The sequence below is a fragment of the Ursus arctos genome, chromosome X, assembly GCF_023065955.2.
Source record: "Ursus arctos isolate Adak ecotype North America chromosome X, UrsArc2.0, whole genome shotgun sequence".
Classification (NCBI taxonomy): Eukaryota; Metazoa; Chordata; class Mammalia; order Carnivora; family Ursidae; genus Ursus; species Ursus arctos.
The window spans coordinates 101,571,664-101,589,245 of record NC_079873.1 but is presented as its reverse complement, the minus strand read 5'-3'; the positions used below and the strand labels follow the sequence as shown (position 1 = coordinate 101,589,245).

Below are 17,582 nucleotides of genomic sequence, written 5' to 3'. Positions count from 1 at the left end.
ATATAATTTGATTTACAAAAATTCAATTTAGGGAGCTCTTCTGGAACCTACTTTCATAAAGCAAGACACATCTGCACAGCAGTAACAAAAACAGAAGCACTTCTGTTGAAAAAGTGTCTTCTAGAAATGTGGAAAGAATGTACACAGTCTTAGCCTCCAGCTGGGTAGCAAATTTCAGAATATTTCCTGAACAAAGGCTAGTAAGCATGAGGTATGTCATGTTTGATCATCAGGTAGTTCGGCTGGAAAAAAAAAAACATACACCGAGACAGCAAGAGCCGTCAGATACTCTGTGCAGTGCTTGCAGGTTAGGAGCTCTTTTATTTGCTTTTTCATATTCTCACTCAAACTTCCTTCAGTTATCCACAGAATGACCTCAGGGATGCCCAGCTAGATTTTATCTCCTCTCTTTCCATTAGCTCCCCCATCCTGCCACAGCTTTTCTTTGCCTTAGTGATCAATAGTGAGATCTCTTTCTATAAAAAATAACAAAGCCCTCAGCATTGCCATTCTACTAGTGGCTGTGGCTGGCTCAGCCCCAGGCCAGGAAGTTAGAGTTGTGGCTATTGATTTGATTACAGTTCTGGGAAGAAAACAGGGAGGAAAGCTTCTTATACCTCTGTTAGATTAGGAACCAGTTGCCATGACTAATCTGGAAACTGAGTATAAAAGTGAATAATTGATAGAGAAGGCAGGAATTGAGATACTTGTGAGGAAAAAAAGGTCAGATTCATGTGTTGTACTGAATAAATCCTTTGACGGTAACTAAGCAGTTCTTTAAGGTTTGACTTATGGAGTATGCCATGAATATTTTTCTTTGGAAATAAAAGTTAAACTAGATACTTTTGAATGTCCTCTTCAGGCCACTAGTCCATCCAGCTCTTTGGAGCCCCAACATTCTAGAGGTAGAAAAAGCTGTGTTCCTTTGAGCTGTTCATAGTTCTACTGGGAGAGTTAGAAGTAGGGCAAGTCTGTTCCCCATCTACCTCCAATAAACCACCAAAGAAGGTATCACCATAGTGACATCTTAAAAATGAGGCAACTCCAGAAGGAAAAAAAAAAAAGACAAATCCAATGTCCAAGCAACAAGGAAATTAAGGTGAAAACAATCTCTGACATTTTCATGGAATTGGTTTATTTGGAACTAAGTTTTCAGAGAAGGAAGAGAAAAGTCCTGCTATTCCTCTGGGCCTTTAGCTCACCATCTGTACATGAGGTGGATGAAATGATCCTGAGGTTTTGACAAGTTCTAACATGTATGCATCCTAACATAATAGCCACATTTTACTGAGTGATTCTTATGTGCTAAGCAGTATGCTCAGCACTTTGCATACCTAATCCCATTTAATCTTTAAAAAACCCAAAGAAGTAGCTAATATTAGCATTTCTGTTTTTAAAATGAGGAAACTGCAACTCAGAGACATAATCTATCTAAGATTACAAAGCTCGTAGATGGCGAAGTTATGTTCCTGGCTTCATAGGGTTCTCAGTCTAATGCATCTAACTGGCAAAACCATTAGATCCTTTCTTTAGTTCTAGCTCAGGGGTCCTCACTGGATACAAAATTACTGTGACGGACATGAACCATCCTGAGCCTTGCCTTCATATGGTCTCCCTTATTTTCAGGGGAGCTGACATGCAGTAACTCAACAGCTATTACATGAGATTCTAGGTTACTTTGTCAAAAACTCTCAGCTCCCGGAGAAGCATAAATATTCTAATTAGATGAGAGGGTCAGGCATGGGTGAGGATCTGAGCAGTTAGGACAAAGGTTAAGTTAGAGGACATTGGGAATGTGTGTAAGTAAACTTATGGTCACTGCTATACACAAAAAAATTCCCACATCTTATTGGCATAACACATTCAGAATATATGTCTTTTTCATGTCACTGTCTAGTGCAGGACTGAAGGAGAGCTCTGTTCTACTCAGTCATCAGGATCTTGGTCTCCTTCCATCTAGTGGCTCTGCCACCTTCTAGAGCCTCAGTATCTTTTACTGGATCCTTCTGACATCTACAGTGAGGGGACACATCTACTCTTAAGCTCTTTGGCCCAGAGGTGACCTTAATCACTTCTGCTTATTGCTGAGAAGTAGTTATGTGATCCCACGTAGATGTAAGGGGCATGGAAAGTATAGTTTAGTGGAGTACTCAGAAAGAAGAGAAGAGCATAGATCTTGGTGGGCACATACCACTGTCTCTGCCATAGAGGAAAACAGAAGGTGACAGAGGGCTGCCCATAGTAATTATTACTTGATTCCTTTTTATTCTCAAATCAAGATCTAGGAAGACATGTGCAATTTCAGGGCTTTAGTGCTACCTAACTCCAGAAAGCACTATTCAATTATAATCTATATAAATGGCATCTTCTGGAGCACAACCATATGTCTTTGTCTTTTAAAAATGGCTTGGAGTTGTGTGGGATTCTTGGGAAATACAGATTCCGAAAGCACAACCCTTGAACTTCTTCAAAGCTTAAACTAGAAAGCAGACTACAAAGAGGCAGAGAGCACTAGTGCTATAGTGACAGGATTTGATTTAAGACCAGTGAAACAGATGGTGGTATGTTTTCTTAGAAGCAAACCGGGAAACAACAGATTTGCAAACAAATTTTAACTGCCTTCATTCTTCTAATGCCCTACATAAGTAATGCAAGCCACTGAGAAGCATAATGCTTCCTGAAGGCAGTTGTCCCTCAAATGTTTTTCTTCCCACCTATATAGAAGGAGGAGAGACCTGTAACAATGTTAATGTACTAATTATACCCCTAATATTATTGGAACTCTGACCTTCACTCTGGCCTCAGAGCAACTGGAATTGACCATGTCTGTAATAGAAGAGCATGAACAGAGCATAGGAAAATTTGTAAATCATTTTGATTTACTTGCTGGGGGTGATGAGAATGATTTCTAGCTTAAATCATCACTCTGAAATGCAAGAATGGGCAAATACAAACATACATGCAAATTATAGCAACACTATTCCACTTAGAATGGCTTTAACCCTGTTGAAATATTTTAAATACCTGTTCACCTTAGGACAACAAGAGAATACAGAAGCACAACTCACAAAGAATTTTCTTTTTCTTCCTGATTGGTCTGTACCTTGGGGGATCATCTAAAGCTTGCTACACACTTGGCACAAGACAAGAGTCTATGCCAAACAACTTGTCATGAAGTTGAGTAAACACAGTCTCACTTTGGCTCACAGTGATTGTAGACATCTAGCCATTGTCTTCATGGGATTCATTTCAATGAATAAATGAATATGCTGGCTTTATAGTGAAGAAGACTATTTTCTTGGTTATTTAGGCTTGGAGCTTCAATAATCAACACCTGTTCAGCTAGAAGGATTTTTAGGGAATAGGACATATATTGAGACAGCTATTGACAGGGGCAGGCAAACGTGAGTGAGGTGTTTTGTGGGTACCTCTGGAAGTACTCCAAAGATAAACTTTACTTGGCACAACTCTGCCCAGGTATTATCATTTTATTTTCTGTCAGAATAGCTTCCCAGATAGAGCCAATGAGGTTGTTACGATATAAATTCATGTTGTCACCTGCCAAGCTTCATTTTGTTTTTATCTTCATTACTGCCTTCCATAAGATCAAATGCATGTTTCGTATTTTCTATTTGTATAATACTTCAAATACAAATGGTACTGTTATTTATATGTAGTTGGGGAGATAGAATATATATGTAAGATGATAGATACCACAATATATAGCATAAGAGTTAAGAATAAAAGACTCTGGAGCCAGACTGGCTGGCTTTGAATCATCAATGTACCTTACTAGCTGGGTGACCCTGGAAGTTATTTTGTTTCTCTGGGACTCAGATTGCTCATATGTAAAAGTGGATAATAATAGTAGTTAACTGAGAGGTTGGTTATAAGGGTTAAATGAATTATTATAGAAAGAGAGCTTAGTAAGTGCTTAAAATATTAGTTATCATTATCATGTAAGAATACATCATAAAATAATGTGGCCCACTGCAATGAACAAAAGCTGGAAAATCAAAAGACCTAGATTCTAGTTTTGACTGCCACTCACTCACCTTGGCCAATGTATATATCCTCTCTGATTCTTGGTTTCCTAAGTATGAAATGAGGTGTAGAACTAAATAATATCTAAAGTTTCTTCCAGCTCTAAAGTTCTAGTGTTCAATATTGAATATGAGATCCTTCCCCAGTAGAAGATGGTTTATTTAAAAAGAAAAAAGTAAAGAATGTAATTCATATCTGCCAAGTGAGATTTTTCCTCTTCTTTCATTGGCTTCTGATAATCAGAAAAAAAAAATCAAACGTGTAGCAGTTTGCTTTTATGCCTCCTATCTTGATTTTCCATCTGTCTTCCCATCACCATTGCATCAGTACTCAAGAAAATGAAAGCTCTCAAAAATAAAGATCCTTAAAGGCCACTGGTTACAAAACAGCAGAGGTGATCATCTGGTTCAGAGACTCAGCTCAGTGCAGCTTTACTTGTAGATCATTTCATGTAATTAAAAATTCAGTTTATCCAAGGAGATAACAATCTTCTTTGTGGAGAGAAAGCTTTTATTAACTAACCCACTAATTGATATGAAGTTTTAAAGTAACTTTCTTTTTGAGACCTGTAAAATAAGATTGGAATGAGCTTGAATGCAGTTACCATTTGCAAAAATTTAATAGCATCCTGTTATCAGCCCTGATGAGAGAGACCATGTACATCTCAATGATCTCAGATCCTATTTTCAATTTAGTTACTACTCTGACAACTCTCTCTCCCTCCACCATCTCTACTCCTTCTAGCAAAAATAAGGTCAAAAGAGGTGGCATTTCCTTAGCATTTACTGCCCCTTGGCTTTTTAAACTAGGCTGATCCACTTGTGAACCACATCCTAAAGTCTCACAAAGGTTGATGGACAGTTATTCCAGCTTGGCATAGGTCCAGTGACCCTGTGCAGGGTAGTAGGAAGACTCAGAGTGACAGGAATTTTAGGTAAGGAAATGACCTTTTGTTGAGAATATATTTCATCTTAAAGTTAGCACAGTGGCAAGCTATTAGGATGCTGTTTTTGTAAGTAAAAATAGGCAAATATTGAAATTTCTTATAGAATAACCTAGTAACAGTTAGCCCTGAACTCAGATACACACCACTGTTTATTCATGTCATTGGTCACTAGTCTTTAGAACTATGGACAGAGACTTAAAGGCAAGGTTTGAGGACATCTCTCCTAGTGTTTGTACATAAAAGTGTTATTCATTAATAAAGAGAACCTGTCTCAGTTTCACTATCTTCTTCCTTAAATTTTTCTTCTTTTCACTTTCCTCTACTGTGTCACTTTTTTTTTTTTTTTTTGCACTCTTGCTCTTACTCTTGCTTTCTCTAGGTAAGTAGTTCAGAGTGGAGATTGGAATTTTGCTTTCACCACTCACTTCTTACATGACCCTGGGCAAAATATTTTATTTATTTATTTGGGGGGGGCACGAGAGTGAGCATGAGCATGAGCGGGGGGAGAGGCAGGGGAAAGGGAGAAGCAGACTCCCTGCTGAGCACAGAGCCTGATATAGGGCTCCATGAGGGGCTAGATCCCAGGACACTGAGATCATGACCTGAGCCAAAGGCAGACACTTAACTGACTGAGCCACCCAGGAACCCCAAGACAGTCTCTTTCTGCTGTAGATTATCCATCTGTAAATTTGGATAATCATACTTCTTCAGGTTGTTGAAAAGGTTATATGAGATAATAAGCATAAAATATCTAGTTCTGTGCCTAGCACATGGTAAACACTTAATTTTAGCATCATTTTCTCCTTTATTTCTTCCTTTCATTTTTTATTTCTACCTCATATTTTCTTATTATTTTTTCCTGAATTTTGTTCTCATCAGTATTGAGCTCCATCCTTCAGCATTGCTAGTTTTTCTCACCCACTGGACAGCTCCGGGCAGGTACTTGGCAACTTGGACTCTGTGACACATTCTTTAATCTCTTTCCTCAAGCCCTGCCTCCATTTGGAAGTCAAAGTGATTTTTCTAAAATGCAAATATGACCATGTAATTCTCTGTCATAAACTTGCCTGTGGTATATAATACTAAATTGTTATCATGGAATACAAGGCCATCCACAGCACGGTTCCTATCATCAATCAAACTTCATCTCTACCACTGAAATAATCTATAAAAATAGGTCACATAGCTGTGCTGGTTCTCCAGAATTCCACACTTTTTGTTTTGTTTCTGAACCATGGTGCATCTTCTCCTACTCTTCCACCTAGCAGACACTAGTGTAGTCACCAAGATCCAGCCACAAATCTTTCCCCAACTCTCTTATCTGGATTTGATTCTTCTTTCTGTTTACGTTCACAGAGTTTTGACAATTACAATGCTTATCACATTCTTTTTGTTTAAAGATTTATTTATTTTAGGGAGAGAGCGTGAGCAGGGGGTGGGGAGGGACAGAGGGAGACAATCTTGAAGGAGATTCCCTGCTGAGCATAGAGCCTGCCATGTGGGGCTCTATCCCAAGAGATCATGAACTAAGCCAAAACCAAGAGCCAGATGCTTAACCAACTTAGCCACCCAGGTGCCCTATCCTATCATGCTCTTAATATGGATCTTGTCCTATAGATTGGGAACCCCTAGGGACAAGGCTCTGTTTTATTCCTCTTTGTTACTTCTGAATCCCATAGCTGAGCCTGTCACTGAACAAAGCAACATATTCTATTTCTAAAAATAGTCTTCTATCAGTCTGAATAAGATTTATGTTTGGAGTTTTTGTCCATATAGCTGATGTGATTTAAGTCAACTTCCATGAAGAGATGGCATATATATATATATATATATATATATACACACACACACACACACACACACACAATGGAATATTACTCAGCCATAAAAAATGAAATCTCACCATTTGCAATGACATGGATGGAACTAGAGGATATTATGCTAAGCAAAATAAGTCAATCAGACAAAGACAATTATCATATGATTTCAATCATATGTGAAATTTAAGAAACAAAGGGGAGGATCATAGGGGAAGGGAGGTAAAAATAAAATAAGATGAAATTGGAGAAGGAGATAAACCATAAGAGACTCTTAACTATAGGGAACAAAGAGAGGGCTGCTGGAGGGGAGGTGCATTGGGGGATGGGGTAACTGGGTGATGGGCGTGAAGGACTTGATGTAATGAGCAGTGGGTGTTATATGCAACTGATGAATCACTAAACTCTACCTCTGAAACTAATAAAAAAAATAAGTCACCTTTCATGTCTTTCCCTAATTGCAGACATTTCCACAGAAAAGTTGCATAATGAACCTTACTGAACATCTTTGACAATGGGCAAGTAATTCTAATATATACAGGACTATACTGTGTGAAGACCAGGGGGTAGACAAGGATGATATTTTATTTTATTTTATTTTATTTTATTTTATTTTATTTTATTTTATTTTATTTTATTATTATTTTATTTTATTATTTTATTAAAATTTTTTTGGATCGTTGTTTATTCTTTTTTTTTTTTTAAGTAAGCTCTACACCCTGTGTGGGGCTTGAACTCATGACCCCAAGATCAAGAGTCATATGGTCTACTGACTGAGCCAGCCAGGCAGCCCAAGGATGATCTTTTAATTCCTTTTTTATTTAACTTTAGGGCTCTATTTTAACAAGCCATAGAATTAGTATCTCTTGGGAAGTGCTTGAAAATTTTGACCGATTATTCTTTTGATTACCTTTCTTTTAGAAGTTTTCTAATAATAGGATAAAGGTTAAGACCCTTCTTATGTGTTTCTGACTTGGAGGAGGGCATGGGTGAGGGATAATATTTTGTTTTTCAGTTTTGCTCATATATTGGCCTCCCTCTCAGATTTGAAGGGCTGCCCTTTTTCTTTTTGGTTTCACATCTGAATCATTACCTGGCTGGCTTGCAAATAATTTTCCAATGGAAATTAAATATAATCTCCACTCTATCAGTACTTAAGGAAACAATCCTAAGAAAAGGAGAGCTGTAAACCTTTGGGTCAACAAATTTCAAAGCAGATATATACAGAGATCCCTGGGTTCTAAAGAAAGAGTAGAATCTAGATGTGAGATTGTTGGCTGTCACTGGTGCCAGTAGAAGGTAATAAATTGGAATTAATTTCTGCAGGAAATAATGACGAAAAGAGCTGGGGACAGGGAGAAAGACTTATCTATGTCTCCAGGAGAGATTACAAAATGCCCCTGGAAGTCTGAGCACTGAGACAGACAAAAGGAGAGAAAAGGAAAAATACACGTTTATTTGCTAACCAGTGAACAATGAAGGGGGAGAAAGGATAAATAAGGAAATGGAAATGTAGGGGTGGGAAAGTCCCACCAAACTGCCTCATTTCAATGTTGGCATCTTGGTAATTTCTCCTAATTCACTTAAACAATTTCCAAGAATCTTGGCACCTATAGGAACCTGGACATCCTTAAAGATACATTCATCCCAAGAGAAAAGAGAGCATGGTTGACTCATGTAGACACTACTAATTTTGAATGAAATTCCATCTCATCTGAGAAACTGCTGAAACAGGCCAGGCAAATGTTTGCTGAAATGAGCTACATGTGAGAATCACAAGACCCAAGAAAGTCTTTGTTTTATCAATAAACTGCTGTGTGAGCTTGGGCATGTCATTTCTCTCTTTTTTTCTCTCCCTTAAAAATGAAGTACATTAAACTTTACCCTATATGCCTCAAGGCTAGTTGTGAGATTCAAATGAGCTGGAAATGAAAATTATGATTACAGAGGTTTCTGTCAGGTTACTGGGCTCAGATCCCAGAGATTTAAGCTCTATTGCCATTATCTAGAAGTGACATTTTTCTCCAGAAGGATACCAGAGGATTATCACAAATTCAGTTAGCAATGGCCTCAATCTCTTCATTTACAGGCCAACAGCAACATTACCAGTGGTGTGTATAACATTGTTTTAAATGTTAGAAATGATAAAGCCATGCATTTCCTATGGTATTGATTATAAAAGCATTATGCAGCTCAAAGGTCAGGACTGTTCTCTATGCACATTCTGTATGGTTCCAGGGGAAATAAAACAGAAATAAACAAACTCAGTAGCCTTAAAACTGTGCTAATCCCTAAAGCCAAAGTCATTACAAGCAGAGAACACAGATTGAGCTGCCAGAAGTAAGGAGGGGGGTGGGGTCTGGAGATGTTTACATTTTGCTGAACAAAGGAAAGAGAGTCCCGTCTTTCCCCCTCCCCCCATACAAAAATAGTATACTTTGGATCCAGTAGCAATCTTCTGCAACTGGTTTCCTGCCTCTTTTGTTATCCAGATGAATCTTTGGAATTCCCATTTCAGAAGCTGCTGCCCTCCCACTAATCCTCAGCTATGGTAGTACAGTGAAGTTTAGAGCCACATTAACATTGCAGAATGGTAGGGGTGACCTCAGTGGCAGTCTCTACACATTCAAACATCTCTGGAAATTGGATGGGATCTTCAGGGAATTTGGAGTGTCTCAATAGCCTAGGTTGGATTTTCTAAAGGAAGTGAAATACCTTCCTGGGTCAGAGGATGGTAACTGACTAGTGCCTGATGTATTTCCCATGACTGCAAGAGTAAGAGGGTTTTGAAGTGCAAAAGTTTTTTTTTTTTATTGTGGTAAGAACACTTAAATTTTTAAGTGAACAATATAGTGTTGTTGACTATAGGTTCAGTGTTGTACAACAGATCTCTAGAGCTTATTCATCTTGCTTAACTGAAACTTCATGCCTATTGATCAATAACTCCCCATTTCTGCCTCCTCCAGCCCTGGCAACCACTATTAAACCCTTTGATTTTGACTATTTTAGATATCTCATTTAAGTGGAATTATGCAGTATTTGTTTTTTCTGTGACTGGCTTATTTTAGTTAGCATAATGTCTTCAAGGTTCATCCATGTTGCTATATTTTACAGAATTATCTTCTTTTTTTGAGGCTTAATATTACAATGTATGTATATACCACATTTTCTTTTCTTTTTTTTTTCAGTTTTATACCTTATTTGACAATCAGCGATTAGTTCCCATCCACATTAACTGTCTGTAGATTTTTGAAAGTGGTGACAGGTATATAGGTAAGCAACATATAGAGCTTGTTTGGTGAATCTTCATTCTCGTTACATTTTCTGGACAACCGCACATGGATATGGCATGGAACATGCCTTATTACTTTGGCCCAGACAGCTTTGTCAAGCCTGGTGTCAATGTGCACATCTGGAGTTCTCATATCCTTCAGGACAAATTTCTGGATCCCTTTGAGTGCCTGAGGGTCGTGCTTCTTGAAACTCACTCCATGGATGTGCTTGTGAATGTTGATGGTATGTTTTCTGGGCACTACCTCAATGATGGCAGAATAACCCTTCTTCTTGCCACCCTTCTTTGCAAGAGCCATTCTGCTGGGCCTTTGTTGGAAAGCAACCACATTTTCTTTATTCATTCATCTGTCCGTAGACATTTTCACATCTTAGCTATTTTGAATAGTGCCACAATGAACATGGAAGTGCCAAAATGTCTTTGAGATTCTGATATCAATTCTTTTGGATAAATATTCAGAAGTGGATTACTGGTCCATAAGGTAATTCTATTTTTAATTTTACGAGAACCTCCATACTATTTTCCATAGTGTTAGCACCATTTTGCATTTGCACCAACACTGTGTAAGGGTTTCAGTTTCTCCACATCCTTGCCAATGCTTCTTGTCTTTTGCATTTTTAATGATAGCCATCCTGACAGATGTGTGATGATTATCTCATTGTAGTTTTGATTTGGATTTCCCTGATTAGTAACACTGAGTATTTTTTTCATATACCTATTGTCCTTTCTGTGTCTCCTTTGGAGAAATATCTGTTCAAGTCCTTAGCCCACTTTTAAATTGGATTATTAGGGTTTTTTTGTTTGTTTGTTTTGCTACTGAGTTGTAGGAGTTCCTACATATTTTGAAGATTAATGCCTTATCAGATCTATGTTTTGAAAATGTTGGCTCCCAATCCATAAGTTGCCTTCTCACTCTGATGGTTGTTTCCTTTGCTGTGCAGAAGCTTTTTAATTTGATGTAGTCCCATTTGCTTACTTTTGTTGTTGCTTTTGCTTTTGTTTTTTATGTCCAATCCATGAAATCATTGCCAAGACCAAGGTCATGATGCTTTCCCCTAAGTTTTCTTCTAAGAGTTTTACAATTTTGGGTTTTATGTTTAAGTCTTTAACTCATTTTGTTAATTTTTGTGTATGGGGTAAGATCAAGATCCAGTTTCATTCTTTTGCATGTGGCTATCCACTTTTTGCATTGCCATTTTTTGAAGAGACTATCCTTTGTCCATTGTTTATTTTTGGCACCTTTGTCAAAGATCAGTTGACTATATAGGCATGGACTTATTTCTGGGCTCTCAGTTCATTTATATTGGTCTGTATGTCTGTTTTTATGCTAGCACAATATTGTTTTGATTACTGTGGCTTTGAAATATATTTTAAAATCAGGAAGTAGTATGCCCCCAGCTTTGTTCTTCTTTCTCAAGATTGACTTGGCTATTCGTGGTCTTTTGTGGTTTCATATAAATTTTTGAATTGTTTCTCTATGTTTATAAAAAATGGTATTTTATAGTGATTTTATTGGACTCGTAGATTTCTTTGGATAGTATGGATATTTTTAACAATGTTAAGTTTTTCAATCAATTATCACAGAATGCCTTTCATTTTTGTCTATGTCTTTAATTTCTTTCATCAAAGTTTTATAATCTTAACAGGTCTGTAATGGGTATGGAGTTTGAAACAATAATCAAAAATCCCAGTAAAGTAAAGCCCAGGACCAGGTGGCCTTCTGGGTGAATCCTATCAAACATTTAAAGAAAAATTAATGCCAATCTTTCTCCAAATATTGAAGAGGAGGGAATGCTTCCAAACTCATTTTATGAAGCCAACATTACCCTGATTCCAAAGCTAAATACTAGAAGAGAAAACTACAGCTCAGTATCTCTAATGAATATAGATGCAAAAATCTTCAACAAAATACTAGCAAGCCAAATCCAATGACATGTTAAAAGGATCATACACCATTACCTAATGGGATTTACCCCTGATGTGCAGGCATGTTTCAGCATATGAAAATCAATTAATGTGAAACACAACATTAACAGAATAAAGAATAAAAATCACATGATTGTCTTAATAGATGCAGCAAAAGCATTTGACAAAATTCATATCTGATCATGATAAGAACTCTTAACAAACTAGGAATAGGAGGAAAGCATCTCAACATGCAGTCTTGTTAAGGCCTTATTGTTATGCTGTAAGTTCTAGAAAATTTCTGGGATTGCTGCTGTTTGATGCTAGGCCATGTCACTACCTATGCTCCACCAGAGCTCTCTGGGCAGTAACATTTTTAATTCAACATTTTCTTCTACCTGATCATTGTATGTTAAACCACATGGTATTCATTATCGCATCATATCCCTTCCCTCCTTTAAGCTCTGTAAACAAAGTCACATCTCCAGTAAACGTGTCTTGATTAGTAGCATGGTTAATCTTCTTTCTCATTGACTGTACTTTTCCCCAGAAAATATCATTCAGTTGACTTTTTAATTATTGCATTTTCCAGTTCTTGGAGAGGGACAATCAACCTTTTTCTTGTATTTATGTACTTGGGCAAAAATTATATTGTCATGTTCTCAGGGGCATGGACAAGAGAGATTTTCCATCTTCTATTTCTTTGTATCCCCTCTAAAGTACCTAGAACTGATTTTTCACACAGTGGCCATTTGGGGACAAGTTGAGTCATTAACTAGCCATTTCATTATATCCCTACAGTACTGCCAACTTCTTCAAGGAAAGATGTAAAAACAATCCTTGTACTTCCTGCTGCTTCTCTAAAGGAGAGAGAGGTGATAAAAGGCCAAGAATTTGCTGGAAAATTTCTCAAAACTGTTCACAAAGCCTGTGGGAAGTGGTGCCTATTTTGGTCACATGGCTGACCTGCACTCTGGAAGATGGACAGGAGATTCATTTGGGCTCTATAGGACCTTACAAATGAGCAACATTGTGTGTGAGTGTGAGGTCACTGTCTGGGCCAGAAACCCCAAGGGGTCCTAGGAAATGTTAAGAATTGGCTCCCATAGCAGTAAGCATATTTTGTTATACTTGAGTAGTTCCAAGAAATAGAACAATATGACTTGGCATTTGTGTAAGTGGAAAGGGTTTGAAAGTCACAGGGCAATCAGTGATTGAGGTTAAAGCTATTACAAGAATGGTGTTTAACACACTGTTAATTGGGTAATAGGGAAGAAGGTAACTAGGCAGTCCAGAGAGACATAGTGCTTTCAACAGAAGAAGATAATTTGGGCTGCACGAAACAATGTGTTTCTCTCCTGTGTTATGTAACACTTCTCACCCAATAGATTGAAAAGTAGTCATCTTGGATATATTCAGGTCAGCAGAGCAGTGGAAAGATTCTTAAGAGTGTCATTGTGTCCTTTGCAAACCAAGTTGGCATTTCTTACTATTGTAATTGCAATTCAGCAGACACTTATTGAGGAAATTTTTATTCTATACTATGCTCTGTGTGAGCTGATAGGGATTCAAGAGTGAAGGAAAGAGACATGGCCCCTGGCCCTCCACAAACAAACACACTTGTGGCTGACCAGAACATTTCACACTATGAGATATGTCTCCTGAATGGGAAAGGATTTGTGCCACTGACAGGTACTGCCTCTCTTGTGGACATCAATAAACTTTCTACTTTGTAAAATAAAATTTTATGTCTGTAAAAGTAACAAAGGCTAAAAATTTGGAAAATATATAAAATATAACAAAAGAAATAATTTATAATCCTAAAACCAGAGATAATTACTGTTAATATTTTTATTTCCTTCATTTTTATTTGCTTTATATAAATATACATAAACATACACAGTTGATGCACTGTATATAAACATCCAGTCCTGCATTGCCTCAGTAAGTTAGAATCATTTCTCTATGTCATGAAAAACACCATAAGCATCATATTAAAGGCTAAATTGCATTAAGTTGTAGACATACTTTGCTTTATTCAATTGTTCCGTAATTGATAGACATTTCCAATAGTGCATATTTTTCAAATGTTTGAGATGGATAAAGAGTTGAGTTTGGCTCTATTAATGTGGTACTTTAAATGGCCTAATTGACCTTAAGAAAAGTAGAGAGGGAGAGAGGGAGACATGGCGGGGGTAGAGAGAGAGAGAGATTAAATGAGAAAATGAGAATGAATGAAAACACCTAGATCTGGCTAAATCTGCTTCTGTGATATAATGCCTGGGATACATGCCCCAAGACCTGTCAATCAGAGATCCTGCATTACTATATCATGACCTCAACATCAGGACCTCATTGATAGTGATGGCTGACATCAGGGGCATAGTATTTTCCTTTTGAAGTGGTTCTGAGACTTCATAGCATTTGGGAGTTTGCCTTTGAAGGGGTCTAAAAGACCACAGAGTCAAAGTTACGTATTAAGAAAGGCTGAGAAATTTAGTATGAGGGTGAGAGGGCAGGGGATGGTTAAGGAAGATCTTTCCCTTTCTTGGGCTAGGAGAATAGATTACTGTAGAGTTTGAGGGAATATAGTCCAGAAAACTGCCCACACTTCTGACATCAACTGCAAGTTTGAGGGGTTCCCAAAACCACTCTCAATGATTTGCTCAAAGGACTCACAGAACTCACTGAAAGTTGTTGTAGTAAAGGTTATGAGTTATTACAGGAAAAGGATTAAGATTAAAATCATTCAAGGGAAGAGATACATGAAGCATAGTCCAGGAAAGCTGTAAATGCAGAGCTTCTAGTTGTCCTTTTCCATGGAGTCATTGGGAGTACTATATTATCAGCATCAATATATGATAATATGCACAGTTTGTTGTCATCCAGAGAAGCTAGTCTGATTCTTGGTGTCTAGATTTTATTAGGGCTGTATGGTTGTCTGCCCTCATGATGGACACTTAGTTTCCAGGCCCTCCAGAGGCAGAACTGATACCGCATAGAGGACCTTTAGTCTCCATTCCCTCTTGTGGTAAAGTGGACACTGCATGGCCCAAAGTCCCTGTTGTAAATCACATTGTTAGTCTGTCCAGTGGCCAAGGCCCCCAGGTAAACAAAGACATTCTTATCAGGCATGATATTCCAGGGGCTTAGAGATTACCTCCCAGAAACCAAGGGCAAAGGCCAGACCTCATTCTGAGCAAGGTTATGTTCTTTACTCTACAGGCACATTAACTAGTAGGAACCTCCCCTTGATGATTGTGTACCAGCATGTGGTGTGCTATGAAGGAAAACACTGAGGAAGCTGATATTATTTTTATCTTATAGAAGGGAGATAGTGACTTAAGCACATAAAATACAATTTAGTGGTCTGACGCCCTGGCACTTCACTTAGCTAACTGTTTTCTTTGTAGGGCTGTCCAAGTCTAATCACAAGCAGGATAGGTAGTTCTTATGTGTTGTGACATGAAAGACAGAAAAAGAAATCCCATAACAACAAACTGTTCCTTTATATGCCAAAGCCACAGATCAGAATCAAATGAGCTCCTAAAGATCATCTAGTTCAGGTGTTGGCAGACTATGTCTTGGGGCCAAATCTGGCTCTCTGCCTGTTTTTGTAAATAAATTGTAATTGAAACAGCCATGCCCCATTCATTTATGTATTGTCTATGGCTGCTTTCATGCTACAATGGCAGAGTTGAATAGTTGTGATAGATACCAGATGGCTGCAAAAATAATTAACTATCTGCCCCTTTACAGAAAAAAAGTTTGTTGATCTCTGAACCAGTTCAACTATATCATTATGCAGATGGAGAAATTGAAGTCCAAATTGGAGAAATATTAAGTTAGGCAAATAACTACTCTACTTTGTATTGGGCACTATTAAAGGCGCTTGAGATACATCAGTGAACAAAACAGATAAAAAATGCAGACTAATTATACTAACAATTATACTAGCATATTAATGCTAGAAATTTATAATGCCATGGAAAAAGACTAACAAATGGATAGCAGGTTAAAGGGGAATTGGCAGTGTGAAGTGGAAAGAGTCAAAACTTTAAATAAGGTGATGAGCGTAGGCCTCATTGAGAAGTTGAGATTTTAGAAAAGATTTGAAAAGGGTGGGGTGAGCCTTGGAGACACATGGGAGAAAACATTTTCAGGCAGAGGGAACTGTTGATGCAAAGCCTGAGCAGACATGTTCCAGCAACAGATAAGTTGAAGTAAAGTGAGTGAGGAGGAAGACAGTAGGAGATAAAGGAAGTGAGGTAATGGAGTACCAGATGCCATTGACTTTATAATGCCATTGGAAAACTATGAGTAAAATGAGGGACAGATGTACATTTTGAGCAGAGAAATGACATCTGACTAGGATTAAGATTTTAGCTCCATTGTTGAAGATAGTTAGGGGGTTGAAAGTGAAAGTAAAAGATCAATGTGATAGTTAATTTTATTTGCCAACTTGACTGGGCTAGGGCATACCCAGATAGCTGGTAAAAAAATTATTTCTGGGTGTATCTGTGAAAGTGCCTCAGGAAGAGATTGGCATTTGAATTGGTAGACTGAGTAAAGATTTGCCCTCATCATTATGGCGGGCATCATCCAATCGGCTGAGGGCCTGAATAGAACAAAAGACAGAAGGGCAAATTTACTTTCTCTGCTTGAGCTAAAACATTCATCTTCTGCCCTCAGACACTGGCACTCCTGATTCTCAGGCCTTCAAATTTAGTCTGAGACATACACCACTGGCCCTCTGGTTCTCAAGTCTTCAGGCTTGGACTGGAACTATACTACCAGCATTCCTGGGCCTCCAGCTTACAGACGGCAGATCATGTAACTTCTCAACCTCCATAATCAAGTAAGCCAATCCCTCATAATATGTTTCTTCCTGTATATCTTATATATTTCCTATTGGTTCTGTTTCTCTGGAGAATCTTGACTAATCAAACCAGTTATGAAGCTATGATAGTATTCTAGCCTAGAGATGATGTTGGCTTAGACTATCTTGTTAGCAGTGGATGAGATGAGAAGTTATCAAATTCTGGATTTATTTTGAAGGTAGAACCAAACAAGATTTGCTAAAGGTTTGACTGTAGGGTATAAAAGAAAGAGGGGAGTCAAGATTTTTTGGCCTGAGCAACTGGAAGTTGTCAAAATCATACAGAAAATTGGTAGAAGAGCAAGGTCTTGAAGCCAGGCCCCTCTAACTCCCTCTAACTCCCTTCTAAATCCCAACTTGATTGTGCCTTCCTAGGGAATGCTAATATAACTCTTTCAGACAATGGAAACTGGCCCAATGCATGTGCAGCCACAGCAATATGCAAATGATAAATGATAAGTCTCAGAGCTAAATCTTTTACAGAGTATCACTATTACCAGGTTTATTTCAAGGTTTATCTCTCTGAGTGCAGGAAAGGGAAAATTTCCTTACTATTTAGCTCAAGCTCATTATGAAGTCTCTCCTTGACCAGCTCTGATAAGGAGAAGAAAACAAACATAATGGCCCTGCTTGAATATCATAAGATAATAAATATTCCAAGTGAACATAATTGTTTTTAACCTTTATGCCAGGTACAAT

The 17,582-nt window shown here is 37.9% G+C and overlaps 2 protein-coding genes across 4 annotated transcripts in view; one reads left to right on the top strand and one right to left on the bottom strand.

Moving 5' to 3' along the window:
- Positions 1–17,582, top strand: part of SMARCA1 (SWI/SNF related, matrix associated, actin dependent regulator of chromatin, subfamily a, member 1) — a 1,457,411-nt gene that overhangs the window by 723,438 nt on the left and 716,391 nt on the right. For 2 of the 3 annotated variants that reach the window (XM_057314283.1, XM_057314300.1), the window contains one exon: positions 16,697–16,862. The exons of the other annotated variant lie outside the window; for it this stretch is intronic. The gene's annotated coding sequence lies outside the window, so the exon portion shown is untranslated. The remainder of the gene's footprint in view (positions 1–16,696; positions 16,863–17,582) is intronic. 3 annotated transcript variants of the gene reach the window in all.
- LOC113271020 (60S ribosomal protein L31-like) lies at positions 10,023–10,397 on the bottom strand. The gene has a single exon (XM_044391668.1). The coding sequence runs from the start codon at positions 10,395–10,397 to the stop codon at positions 10,023–10,025; it is 375 nt and encodes a 124-aa protein (XP_044247603.1).

Bases quoted from the DNA above. Each gene is read 5' to 3' on its own strand.
- LOC113271020 (XM_044391668.1), bottom strand. From the start codon at position 10,397: ATGGCTCTTGCAAAGAAGGGTGGCAAGAAGAAGGGTTATTCTGCCATC.